We start from the raw sequence: 14822 nt of genomic DNA on the forward strand, positions 1-14822 counted from the left end.
GAGCAAAAGTAAGAGCTCTGACAGCAGCCATTGCTTCAACTTGATCCACTGTCTGAGGAAGAACTTTCTCTGCCAGAGAAGCTAGAAGATGGAGAAGGAGCTGAAGACTTGAAGGGGAGACTTCTAGTAAAATCATGCAGAACCCTCATTCCGTTAGGGATGACTTGATCAATGGGAGATATGGTGTTGCTTGTTCTTAACTTGAATATGATTCATAGGTTCAACTTTAATTTTCTAGGAAGTGCAACCATTAGTTAACTCATTCAATAAACCCCAGCTTTCAGATCAAAATTGTTAACAACTAGACATGGTGTTCTGATTTGATTTATGGAAAATGCTAACGAGTGTTCTTAGGGCATTGATTAACAATCCATTTTAGGAAAGTTTTAACATCACGTTTATAGAAAATTTGTTGTAAAAATGTTGTAAAAATGTTGTGAACATATCATTTCTCTTATAGAAAATGAAAAAAGTTGTCAAAACATTAATTGTTTTTTTTTTTTTCCATAAAAACTTTCTTTAATTGGATTGTTAGCGCGACCCTTGATTTATTAGACACAATCTCCGCTTTGGACCAAAATTGACTAAATTTAATTTTATACAGAAGGAAAACCAGAACAAGTACGAATCAAACTTTAAAGCTATACATTCTGTTCCTAGAGTAGAGAATGAATTTCGCAAGATAACTGCTTTTATTAAATATGATTATGGATAACTTTTGAGATCAGACTAGAGTTTGGTTGATTTTGTGTTAAGAAAAAAAAGTGGCGTATACTGCATAAACAGTATTTTTTTTTTTTTTTTTGGAGAAAATATACAGTCTTCAACTGAAAAAAAAAAATATGCATCCTGGAATATGTCTTCTCAAGTGGTGTGCAATTGTGCATAGAGGTGTCTCAAAGGTTGATATTATAGTGTTACGCATCAGACACTGACTGCAACTTAGAATTTGGTCTATAGCTATAGCCTTTATTGAGAACAAAAATGACATTGTACCTTATCCTTTTTCCATGGGAAAAAAAGAAATAATTGAATGAATTTAAGACAACAATATACCTCTCAAAACCATTTTTTAGGTCTCAAATGCTGGAACTTCAATTGGACCATGAATTGCTTTATACAATGTTCTATCAACAATACTCCTATAAGGATCCTCCTGCCGCTTCTCAATCAAGAATGCCATATTGCGTTCAACCTCGGCTTTTATCTGCAAGTACAATTGGTTTGCAACTTGTTTGTCCTTCAGAATATCTTCCCTACCCTTTGTTTTTATGGGCTTCCCAAACAAATAATAGAAGCGGCCAGGTATCTTGGGTACCATCAATGGATAAAAGAGGTTTGGGTTGGCAACCTCCCCCTTTGTTTCATCCCTAAAAATCCAAGCATATTCCATCATTAGATCCTATAATTGAAAAGTGGCAAACATCTCTAGTTTTTGGAATTTTACAGGAGTACAATTGTAATAAAATTATATAATTACTTGGGAGAGTAATTACCTCACTTTCATCGTATTTTGGCTGATAGCTTCTCTGATTAAACCATTAACCACTGGGATCTTAATTAGATCATTGTAATCAAGAAGCATCTGCCATGGTTGATAAACATAAAAGCACAAACCCAAAGCAAGTAGGATGTTAATTGCAATATCAAGCTCAATAAAAGAGAAAAACAATATGAGGGTGCTTTTCAAAGTCAATTTTGTAAAATATGTGTGTGTGTATATATATATATATATATTAAATTGTGCATTTTAGAATTATTAAAAAAAATTCATTACTTTCCAACCGTCAGAGTAGTAGTACTACAGTGTATTTTTGTAGTTAACCCAAAATTCCAGGTTTTATTCCCTTGTATTTGATTAGTGTTCAAGCTGGTCCATGATTATGGACCTCACTGATCTTTCTTTCACTACATGTATAATTAACTTTCTGTTCTGTAGTGAGTACCATCTTAATCCCTTTAGTTAACCATAACCAAGCTCATTCCTATACTCTGGAATTCAAACTCCCAACCTTCACGAAAAGTCAAAAAAACCATAAAAGTAGCATTTAAAAACATTCATCTCTAAAGTATAAATTTTGAAAACATAAAAAAGGAAAAAAGAGAAAAAACGATGATATAAACATAAGATGCAAAACATATTAATATTTCACCATCAGAAAGAGGCTCTTATACTAAAAGCATAGGACTAGTTAGATGCGCAAAAGCACAAACTTACTTCTGCTATATCATCTTCTCCCACGGCTCCAAATGGTACAATTGTGGCCCCAAACTTTGCTGCCATTCTCACAAATTCCTGCTGGTCAGGCCAAAATAACTTGTATTCTTCTCCCTAGCAATATAAAAGTACCATAACTGTTGGAATAAAGTTTAGACAAATATATATAGATATGGATATATAGATATAGCCCTTGCTAAACAAAAACAAAGATTTAGGGCAACAAGGACCTCTAATAACATTTAAATCCTCTCTCAATGACAGACTACTCACACAAACAAAGGTTGAAGACGTATTAGTGTAACAAATATATCTACCTTGCATATAACTTTAGTGAACCATGGCAACAACAGAGTGTACATTAGGTGATTACTTCCAATTATAAACTGACAAATGGATTGAATGTCCCTGCAATCTGCCTTGCTTATAACATTCAGAAATAAATGAACAGACGGCCACAACCAGTAAGAGCTGTTGGAGACGACTTTATATTGTTTCACTCGTACAAGCAAGACAAGATAAAAATTTGGAAAGTAAATGATAAAGCAGATTTATGAGTACAATAGTTGATAGTTATAAAATGTATTGTTCTTTAGTTGCAGTAAAGCAGGTGAAATGAAACACAAGGAACTTGACAGACCTTGTAATGCAGAGCCTCACGTGCCCCACCAGGATAAAGAAGCACATGTGATTTTGTTGAAAGCAATTTGAAAAAATTGCTTCCAGTAACAGGTACTGCACCAAACACTTTCACCCAATCAATTATAGAAAATTCAGAAGATGAACTCTCAAACATCCTCGAAAACAACATGGGATGCGCTAAGCCACGAATCATAATGTTCTTCTCCCTTAAGAATCCTTCAGCAAGTGAAGGGAGTTCCAGTCCCATAAACATGTGATAACCAACTAATAACACAGGACCTTCACTTGGAACGCCCACAAGACCTTTCATTATCTTTCCATCTTCCAAAGTTGAGAACAGTATCGGATCAGTAGCAACGCGAAACAACCTACCATTAATGCAATTTTAATATCAATCTTCATTTTATCAAGGCCACGGATATCTGATAGAATCAACTTAAACAGGCTGCAGGGCAACCAAAGCCCAAAGACAAGTAGGACTAGTTGCTTGCAGTTCACAGTCTGCCCAATCAGGGTTTTAGACCGAGGTTCTTATCAATAAGTTGGTTCAAATTATGAAACTACAGGAAAATAACTATAGGTGATTTCTTCAGTCTGTAAATTGTCTACTCTCAGTGTGTGAGATCATGTCATCATATATACAAGCAATAATAGAACTAATCAGCATAAATGGAATTTGACCATTTGTGTACACTATTAAAAAAAACTAAAAGCTTTTTCTCAAAACAAAAGATGATGATGGTGATGGTGACGATGAAAAGATCAGATAAGCAAAATAAATTGATGTCAAGTCTTGGACACGCTACTTTGGCTCTGCAATGTTAGAATTTAAGTGAAAAATAGTGGAATAAGAGTTAGATTTCATGTAAAGCAGAAAGAAAAGTGATGATAAGAGAGGGGAATGGGAGATGTACAAAGCATAATTTTTATCGATTGCAAGAAGGGAACAAATGTTTTTTTCCCTCAATCATATGTTTGGTTTAATATTGTGGGCCTATTTCTGATGCATGATCATAAAATGAAGCCAACAGTTTTAGGGGTTGCTAGAGAGGGTAGGTGAGGGCCCCATGACCCCATGACTGCATTACCACACATGCTATATCATTCATTATAATTGACCTAAACATGAACATGAGAGTGTATTTACAGTATCATCCCAGTCTCTAACACCTATACATATTCACAGATTTTATTGTGCTTTTCAACTTGAATTTCAGGTCACCACTCTCAAAAATCCACTAATCAAGAACAAGTAATCACAAGTATAAGGAATCTTACCACTACCCTGGACTATCTTAAAATACCAACCTACAGTTGAATCTTTACACCAATCCCAATTGGACTTGATCTTGTAGAAACTTCTCTTTATGCACAGATCCTAGTACATGACTAACTCTTTTGCATGGATCCAAATATATGACTAACTCCACAGCAACCCTTTGATTGTTGTAATTGATTTACAGCAGCTTCACATAGAAACACCAAAAAGATCTTCAATATTGGTGCTAATGATTTTGCTTGCTTACAAAATTCACAGGTATACAAGAAACGTTGCAATATCTCTTTCTTCTGTAGGAAAAGGCTATGGTGTCAAAAAGAAAACCTTATGAAACTTTCTAGGGTTAAGGTTTTCTTTCTCCACATCCTTATTTAAATAGGAGTTTAATGGGCCTTTTGAATGGGCTCTCCTATTCCAATAAGGTTTGCTCTCCTAGTCTTATTAGGTTTACACAAACCAATAAACAAATAGCCAATTAGAATAAAACGTTGCAGGCTATATCAAAAATCCCGTAGCTCGATAGATCGAGAGGTATCGTGCTTTATTAAATTTCGATAGATCATTGAGGAGGTATTAGGACCTGCAGATTTAGCTTTTCTTGAGTATTCTTCATGTTTTCAACATAACCACTTGTTATGATCGTCTTGAACTCACTTAGATTTACCCAAATACAAGTAAAGTGTTTTTTATCATTGGATTTGCCAATCAAATAAAATATGAACCTAACACATATAATGGAATAAGCAAAGTGAACAATTTGTTTTGGAATGACCAATTTCATCTTAAACACTTTTCTGCCTTTTGAGTGTCACTTATTCATGAGAGTTATACCCACAAGAATTCATACATACATACATAGTAACACACACACACACACACACACACACACACACACACATATAGATCTAATGAATTACTTGGTTATTTGATCACTGAGATATTTGAATTCGGTCATACTAGGAGGAAGAAAATCTGAGGTAATATCAAGCCTCCTTGCACAACGATATTTGAAAGTTCCCTTAATAACTGTCATCAAACTAATTCCATCTTCCTGCACCATGACAGCAAACAGTGCAGTCAATTGTTTTCCCACAATAAAATAGCAGAAAAGAGTAAGTATAGCTGCACACAAAGAACAGAAAAATTATGTGCATGGAGATTCCTAAAGCGACAGAGCACAGGCCAACAAGTATGACCAACCTTAGATTAAACATAAAAGGCCAAGACCAATCATAAAGTTGTTTATCAAAATGAAGCAGACAAGAAATTAATTTACAGTTTACATAAAATTAAAAGAGGGTATAAATTGCTAGTGTGTGCTTGATATATATTGTTGACCCACTTCCTGATAGCTGAAGGTTTTGGACTGATGGTTTTCCAACATAAAGTACGTGACCATTTAGTTCAACCTAAACTTGGGAGAAACCAGTATTTCTACCACCTACTGATCTTCAACGTTAAGTTTCTGCTCAATCATCAAAATTTTCAAGTTTTGCTTTGAATTGGGCCCTTAGTATCAAGTATCAATATGGCAAGAATAAATATATATTGTCATAGATTTTGTCACACCCCAACTCTTCTATGGCAAGATGTCATCCTCTTTGGGAGTGACACAGAGTCTTACTCCTCAAGGTTTTAAAAAGCCTCTTGCCAATTAGAGTCCAAGGCCCTCCATATAAGGCTTATGACCTCCCCTACCTAGAAAATGTGAGACAGCCAAGATTTAGTTCTCCCTCACCTTACCCCACTTAAGAGGTCTTTTGGGTCCCCACAATCTAACCCCCTTTAAAGGGCCACACGTCCCTGTGTTCCCTACCCATCATACTGTCAGGTAGATAATGGGGACTCAAAGGCCAAAAGACTTCTTAAGTGGGGTGAGGTGAGAGAACCAAATCTTGACTAAGTCTCACATTGCCTAGGTAGGGAAAAGTCCTAGGAAGCTATGGAGGGGCTTGGACTCTAAATAGCTGACCAATATGATTCAGAGTATCTATCTAAGTCAATGTTCATGCAAATCTTGATGTCATCAGAAACTTTTCTAACTTGAAAGGGATCTTATGGGCTAAATATGATGTTATACGATGCATGCACATATTTTCACGTACCAATAAAAGGGTATGCCCACTGTCCTTGAAGTAACGAACAACACAATCTTGTAATGAGTTCTTAAGTCGTTCAGCTTCATCTCTACTAGGAAGAATTTTATCCTTGCCACTAAAATGAAAATATATCATCAATCTTAATAATCAATTAAGTGTTACCACTGTAATAGTATCTAAGCAATAAAATCTAGCTAGTAATTAGATAGAGAGAGGAAAAACCTAAATAGCACAAGAACTTCAGCTTTAACAGAATGGAGACGGGAATTAGCATAAGCAGCAGCTGATTTCAGCAGCTTCAGCTTCCAAAGAAGAGAGTCCATTGGTATAATATCAACAAAATCCTGACAACCAAATGGAGTGAAGTAAGATTCATATTGACATCTGACATTGGACAACTTCAGGAATTAATTCAACTTTAAAAGAAAAGAAGGAAGAAAGGGAGGAAAATTGTAAGGCCAAAGAAATGAGGAATCAACTTAAGAGTCTTAGACTAGACAAAACAAAATCCATGAACAAGATATAGAACAGTAGATAAAAGGATTTTTGTTGCCATAACTCGTCAAATCATTATAGAACTTGAATAAATGGAAACTAAAAAGTTCACAACTAAACAACATTTTGGAAAAAAAAAAAAAAAACCTAGTTGAATATAGTAAAAATTCTAAGCAGAAGGAAAGAAATTAATTTATAAAACACAAAGGGGGAAAAGGGGAAAAAAATCAATTGGCAAGCACTCCTTACAGAAAGATATGGTAACAACCCATACAGCCTTTCAAATCTTTGCTCAGGAGGAAGCATGCTTTCAATATTAGCCGCTGCCATCTTCACTAGATCACCTAATGTCATGAAAGTAGACAATGATATATCAGAAATCAAGAAATTTGGGACTGCAACAACTGATAGCTTATAAAAACACATTAAAACTGTAAAAGTAATAATGATGCAAGTTTTATAGAGCTGATTTCAACAAAATAAAATTCATTTACAGTAGAAGACAACCTAGGTTAATCTATGTTAACCATGGTGTAGAAGCACTCACAAGAGGAAGAGGTGGACAAACAAAGGCTGCAGAGACAAGATATATATATAACATAGACATTACATTATCATATAAATTAATGGCTGAAATTTCACAAGTTAAACAAGCATTTGCTACCTATTCAATAGATTAGGCCAGTAAGGATTAAAATGCAGTTCAACCCGTGTTTTTCCCTTGGTTTGGTCAACTGTGAGTATTTATAGTAGCAAGACAAAACTAAAGGTCATAAAATATACATTTAAAAGTACTTCATTCAAATTAATCATTTTTAAGTTTATGAATACTGAAATAAACTTAGATGATTAAGTTTTTATGATCAAGATAGCAATAATATGAAAAAAGAATTGCTATCAAAATCGACTTATAGCTCATAATAGAAGAACTAAAGATCACATCAATGGAATTCATATTTATTAGACCATAGTAATTAATTACTTAATATGCGTTATTCCTAAGTCATAAGCCATAGTGAATTTGTTAAATTAGCAATAATTTATCCAATTTTTGCACACAATGAAGAACTCTACAAGTAGAAATGATGGGGACAGATCGGTACCCACAATAGAGCTAAGATAGGGAACTGCACTGTGCAGTCCATCGGGCATAGCCTCCAGGAGAAGAAACAGTGGCTGCAGCTGAGACCTGCCAAATGATGTTGCTAAAATAAAATACCAAAAGGTCAGGATTTCTCAAATGATAACCATTAATCATCAACCAGAAATATACATGATTATATTTATTAAAAAAAAAATGAACTGTTTATGAGGAATCTAACCTGGATTGGATAATATCAGAACTAGGTCAATTGCAGGATTGCGAGAAGCAACAGCAAGTGCTAGGCATCCTCCAAAGTTATCCCCCACCAAATAAATTGGCTTATGTGGAGATGAAGCGTGCTCAAACCTCACAGTTTCTTCTACAAGTTTTACCAGCCCTTCACACAACCAAAAAACACTGAACTATAAATTACAATATCTAGGAAATTAAAGGATAAACCAAACCCAGCCACATGTGAAGAACAGGCACACAACACTTTCATTAAAGACCGGAAATATTTGATCACTGTGTAGGAAATTTCTACAGATTCTGTTAGAAAATAATGATCTCAAATATCTAAAATGGAATAATAAAATCAATTTTGTGACTAAATTAACATAGAATATGATGAAATTTGATTAATTCAACTTCACTTGGGAGATGCCACCCTATGTTGTCTTCGCACTAAGGAGCCCATAGGCAAGTGAAGAAGCTCCTAACAAACCAACTTGCTAATCTTAGATACCATTACCCACAAACAAACCCGCCATACTTTTTAATTCAAACATGTGAAGAGGCATGTACATCCCAATAAGAATTTTAACTTTGCTAATTCAATCATGAAGCTAACCTGGGCTAGCTTATTGAGGATTTGTGCCAACCCCAAAGTATTGGGACTAGGGCATCATATCAATAGACAAATTATGTTCTTTCTATTGTTATTGTTGTTGTAATTACTATCACTAACTCATATTATCCAAAACTTTGCTTAATATAAAAGGTTCTCCCACTTTTGCAAGGTCAAGGAGAGGTCAGGATAGGCAGCCCTACCCTCTAATTTTTTGGAGAGACTAATTCTCGTATTCAAACTCGCGAATTGTCACTTTTGGTGGAAGGCACTTGCCCCTGCACCAAGGCCAGAGCTCTTAAAATTTTTTCTCAATATATATAAAAAAAACTTCATAATGAATAATTGGCATGTTGTATTCAACCATAAGTTACCGTCAAAATCCCTATAATTCATGTGAGGACTAATTGAGTATATATACATAAAAAATGGGCAGCTTTGAATAAAAGGTGCTAGCAATAAATGAATAATGGAGTCTTTCATTTCTGTTTAAACAAAGATTTTACAATTAATGAATTATAGTTGTTTATCAAGTTAGTTACAGTTCCATATGATAGCCTAGTAGCTACAAGAGGTAGAGACATAATCTATCATTTCAATGAATCAACAATGCAATTGAAATTCATAAATAACTAACTATATTTTTTTGATGCACACACTCAGAGAGAGAGAGATTATGATTGAAAGACTAAGACCTTCAAATGGTGTACGATCGTGAACAGGGATATGCAGGCACCAGACTTCAAAAGCCCTGCATTGAAGAAAGTTATATAAATTGTTGCTAACCATAAAATAAATACCCACAGATAAGTTTCCACAATAGTCACTGTAAATAGTGCACAACTGCAGATGCAACCAAAAAGGAAAGTAATAGAGAAAACACTTTGAACTGCAATAAAAGTGTACAACTTTCTCTTTTATTTTCCTTTTTTTGGGCGGGGGGGGGGGGGGGGGGAGGACCATTTTTCTCATTAGGTCACACAAGACACAACTATCACCTTGCCAAAACAGAATGGATATATATAATTAACCACATTAGGTAGCATCAACAGCAAGTGTGAAGCCATAAAAGCCATTTTAAGGTAGAGTGTCATTGAAAAGTAAATTTTACATTTAAAATGACTATAAATATTCAGAATCAATTCAGGCATAATGATATTTCTCTAACCAGGATAATGCTAATATAAGCTTGACAGGCATTCTGCTAATTCAACTTCAATTTCTTTTCATGGCATACAAACAAGAGGAATGGAATCTGTGTGAAATGAGATTTAAAAGATTCTCAACAGAAGTTACATAATGCAGCATAAAAGTAGAGTAAATTTTTTAATATGAAAGATTAGGGTTTTTTTTTTTTTTTTTTTGAATTGAGAAGGAAATTTCATTGAATAAAGAGCGAAGCAAGTGATAACACAGTATGTAAGTTAGAGGCCACCAACGGCCACAGAAATTGAGGACACTCCTCAAACTAAACACAAATACAAGCTTGAGACTTGGCATACTTAGCCAAATCTATTGCCATTTTATTTGAACTGAGGACACTCCCAGAGATCAACTATCTCAAAGAAAAAAAGTCAAAATTTTCTTTCAAGACAATGGCAAAATGATCAAAATAGATTTAAATACCAATCAACACACTTCTTTCCATGAGAATCAGAAACACTGAGAACATCTTCACTTCAGATTTCTACAGGAATTTGATGGAGACCTTAGGGTTACAAAATGTATGGTGTGATAATAAGGGCTCATTTGGTTTAGCCATGACTTAGTTTTCATAACTCTATACTCATAACTCAAACCTCAATTTATCTCAAAAACTCCAAAATTCTTGTTTTGTCACATAACTCACCTTTTGCCATCATAACTCATATTTTAGAAACTGAAAACACCAAAATTCTGTTTCCATCATCCATCACTCAAAAGTGATGGAAACATCACCCAAAAACCAAGCCAAACAAGATTATTTTGGTAGGACCCACTTGTTTTGGAAACTCAGTGATGAAAATTGAGTGATATCACTCAAAATCATGGTGATCCAAACAAGCCCTAAAGCACCCTTAGTTCAGTTCAATAGAGAGTGGGCCTTCAAAACCCCATGTCATAGGTTCAATCCTACCGAGTGTGATTCCACTCTTGCTATTCTTAGGCAACTCAAAAGCCAAACCTTCTAGAAGTCAATTCTTGATTTAGTTTTTTTTTTTTTTCCTATTAGAATAGAGTCATCATCTCATAAAAGACCAATAAATTCCTATGTTTGCAAGGCTGAGGGTATCTATTTTATGTTCCCTGATGATAAAGTTTAAACTGTTCTCACCATTGGGAATTTTTTGTTTTTGATAAATAATAATGAATTTTATTTTAAATTGATGCTGTAGAACAATGTGCTCAATACTAAATTTTGACACAGGAGTCAGGACAAAACTAAAACTGAAGTGACATAAAACTTGAGGACAGGAAAATAAAAATAACTTAGGAATTAATAGTTACACTTGCTTGGAATCAAAACCAAGAAAGAGAAACCTAAGAATCTATGCCTAGGGTCACCTGGGATCAGTACCGAGCATTTGAAGGAAAAACCCAACAAATAATTTTATTATTCAAGCAAATTGAAAATAGTCTCCATAGGACTACAATAGCACACCTTTATAGATTATACGACTATACCCTGATTCTAATTGACTTAGAAGATCCCAATTATTGAGTTATAAAAATAACTTTGACTCTATGAATTTAAATAGTTTTCTATCACCTAAATAACTAAAAAGATTTAAAATAAAATCCAACAGACTAATAAACTAAAACTGACTTTAAAACAAAACTGAATTAACAAAAATTTTCTTCACGATTCCCACATCAATTGATTATCATTGAGATGATCAGTTAAAAAGGTGTTAATCCTAACATACACAGAAACATTCACATGCATCATGGACAAAAGGGTAATATGACTTACTTCCCAAGAGCTGTATGATGCAAAACAAGTCCCAAACCAGTACCATCCATCCCTGCATTCATCAATACCAACAAAATTTAACATCCTGCAATCTAAATTTTCAAAAACTAACAATATCTCTAAAGTTTGAACCCACCAAACAACATATTAAAGATCAAGGAACAAAATCACATAAAGAAAACTAAGATATTTCCTAAACACACTGTGCAGAACAAAACTGATCAACATGGCCAGGTATCCATTACCAGGCAAAAAGAGAAGAACTGGAGAATCCTTCAAAGGGCATCCGCAAGCAATGGGGGAAAACCACCGTGGTGGCCCGCCATCAGGCTTAACAATGTCTTTGGCTATATCAAAGTAATCTTTTATAGTCTCAGTCCCATACCCATCATCCCACAATGGCTTCAAAGTTTCCAAAGCATCATCCTCTACCCTCCTCTTCTCCTCAACTTTAGACCTTAGCTGCCCATTTGCTTGATCAATTGAAGTCCCACCTCTCCTTCTCTCCCCACCTATAGAAGTTCCATTCACCACAACTGAATCTGAGGACAACACTGTAGAATCAGCACCACTTAAACTCCTCACTTGCACTTGACTCCCACACTTATTCTTCGGATTTGACATAAAAAAGGGCAATGCCTGGAAACCTATAAATGATGCCATGGCCTCTACAAGCAATGGAAATACAATTAAGAGTTCAAGACTCCTATTCACGACTCAGCAATTGAAAAACTTTTCAACTCTTTTCAAGAACACATATGCACTTGAGTACAGCTTAAATAAAATGCAATTTTTTTTTTCCAGTTACAAAGTTCCCTAAACAAACTAAATCACACACACCTAATATGCTTAACGCAGAGTACACAACATAAAAAAGAAAATGGGGTTTTAAAATGAAGCTCTCTTAATTCTTAGAGCAAACCCAGAATGCAAAATGTAATTAATAAGCTTTTAGTTCTCATCTAAAATGGGAAACAAATTTGGAAACTAAATAAATATGGAATATTAAGTGTGAATAACATTCATTGGCAAGTATAAAGTCAGGTAATAAATAAGAAGGTAAATATAGAATGACAATATAAAGGAGAAAAATCCAGAACAAATATTTAGTTTTTTATTTATTTTTATTTTATGGAGTTTAGCTTAGTCTTCTAGAAGAGTTGTGTGTTGTAACTTGTATGTTAGCTTAGATTCTGAATTAATAATTAGCTCATGTGGGTGCAGGCACTAGTTCTCTCCCCAGATGTTACGGAAGAGACAACGTCATGGTTCTTGTCTTCTTTGTTAAAGCTTTAAAGTAATATATATTTTGAACTGGGAGAAACTGGTTTGGACCGTTTGGTGATTGGACCTAAATTAGGCCTGCATTTGTTGTATATTGCGGGACTGCCACTTTGTTGGATTTTTTTTTTTTTTGGAGAATCTTTGTTAGATTTTTTTTTGTTTTCAATAATGTCATTACATGTTACCTTATTACACACAAAGTATACCTAATTCAGTTTTTGAATTGACATTGTATATTGAAGTGGTCATTTCTATTCAAATTGTCTTATTCAAAAAAATATTTTGCGTGTATTTTGCGTGCAATAATGTGTATACTAACCATTAGTGTCTGTTTGTTGTTTGGTTTTGGAAAGGCTGAAGACTTCCAAAAGACTAAAAGGCCAAAAGCCAACTAAACAATATAACCACATTTTCCCTTCCCTTAAAATATTGATAATAATTAAGTGTAAGAGGAATAGGTTTTTTTTTTTTTTTTTGGGGAGCCAAAGCAATATATTCGGTTGTCAAATTGACACAATTTGACATTGTTAGTGCATAACGCTTCTTTTTTTTTTTTAGAGAACACGTAATAAAAAATATGTATATATTAGTGAAAGTCTCGTGTAATGCACGGCTTTAATCATAAATTTTCTTTGAATATTTTTTTGAGAAATAATAACTAAATGAGTTATTATTACATAATTTTAAAAAAATTTTTTATCTAAATAAATTATTATTATTATTATATAAAATTCATAATTTTGTTTATTTGTCCTTATATACAATTTCTCTAATTAAAATGATCAATAAAAACTTTTCTTAATTTTTTTTTAATATTTCCTTAGTTATTAATGAAGAAAGTGATTTGAACTCAAGTAGTTAAATCTTTTCTAATACTCATATAAATAAGGTTATCCTAAAATAAATAATTCCAAACTTAATATAAAAACTCAATTGTATTTGTACACCTAAAAGAAATTTCATTTTTAAGTCTTATTTTGATATTTAAATCATCTGTTTTAGTGTTGATTTTATTCAAATAGTTAATACCCTAACTTATACAACTTGAATAATGTTTCTAATTGTCTTGTACTTTAGCCTTTAAGAACACATTTATTAATATTACACATGAAAAATAATAATTGTAAGAATTAAAACATTTGAAAACAAAATTAAGCCAAAATCTCAATTCATTAATGAAAAGCAATCCAAATTTTTGAACTTTTTTTAAAAAAAATGTAAAAGAAGTTAAGTAAAGATAGACTTACATAAGGTTTTGAACTGGTGGATCTAATTTAGCCAAATATTATATTTGATCTAAAAGGATATAGGAGGAAATATTATCTATGATTTAAGAGGATATAGGAGGAATTCTAAATTGAATTTAGTTAGCCTTTCGAAGAAATACAGTCATGAAAAAGTTCACAGAATCCTTAAATTGTATGATTTAAAAGAATATGAGATGAATTCTGCATACAAAGAAATTAATACAAAACACAAAAATAATTTTAAAATATAAAAATATATAAAGATTGATAAAGTCTCATCAATCAATAAGTAAAAGTAACCTGAAATTAAATTGTACTACAGCACGTGAAAGACATATTTTGAACCAAATTTTTTGTAGTGATAGTCGATTGAAAAAATAAAAACACTTACAAACTAAATATATAGAATAACCAAAACCTAAAACACACAAAATACAAAAGCTGAGAATTCAAAAATAAAAATTAAAAAAACTTACCTAAGAGAAACCAAGAACTGAAATGGGTGTCCCTTGTTTGCAAAACTATCACATACAAATACATATGCGTAAGTTGCAACTTGAAAAAAACAAAAACTTAGGGTGCAAGAAGGATTTTATGGGTAGACCATTGGTGAATATATATAAGTTTTGAAATTTTAATAATAGATTTTTAGTTGGAGTAGGATTTAAATTTCT

The 14822-nt window shown here is 33.3% G+C and overlaps 1 protein-coding gene across 1 annotated transcript; it reads right to left on the reverse strand.

The window, feature by feature from the left end:
• Positions 1-935: 935 nt before the first annotated feature.
• LOC142629727 (phytyl ester synthase 1, chloroplastic-like) lies at positions 936-12422 on the reverse strand. Its single transcript, XM_075803767.1, has 13 exons — positions 11863-12422; positions 11618-11669; positions 9360-9415; positions 8056-8214; positions 7837-7938; positions 6983-7077; positions 6461-6582; positions 6245-6353; positions 5057-5190; positions 2859-3228; positions 2219-2332; positions 1497-1585; positions 936-1370 (listed from the first exon to the last, which is right to left on the reverse strand). Exons 1-13 carry the CDS (start codon positions 12278-12280, stop codon positions 1073-1075), a joined length of 2118 nt encoding a protein of 705 aa, XP_075659882.1. The 5' UTR covers positions 12281-12422; the 3' UTR covers positions 936-1072.
• Between the last annotated feature and the right edge of the window lie 2400 nt (positions 12423-14822).

This window comes from Castanea sativa, chromosome 3 (genome assembly GCF_040712315.1).
Source record: "Castanea sativa cultivar Marrone di Chiusa Pesio chromosome 3, ASM4071231v1".
NCBI classification, from domain to species: Eukaryota; Viridiplantae; Streptophyta; class Magnoliopsida; order Fagales; family Fagaceae; genus Castanea; species Castanea sativa.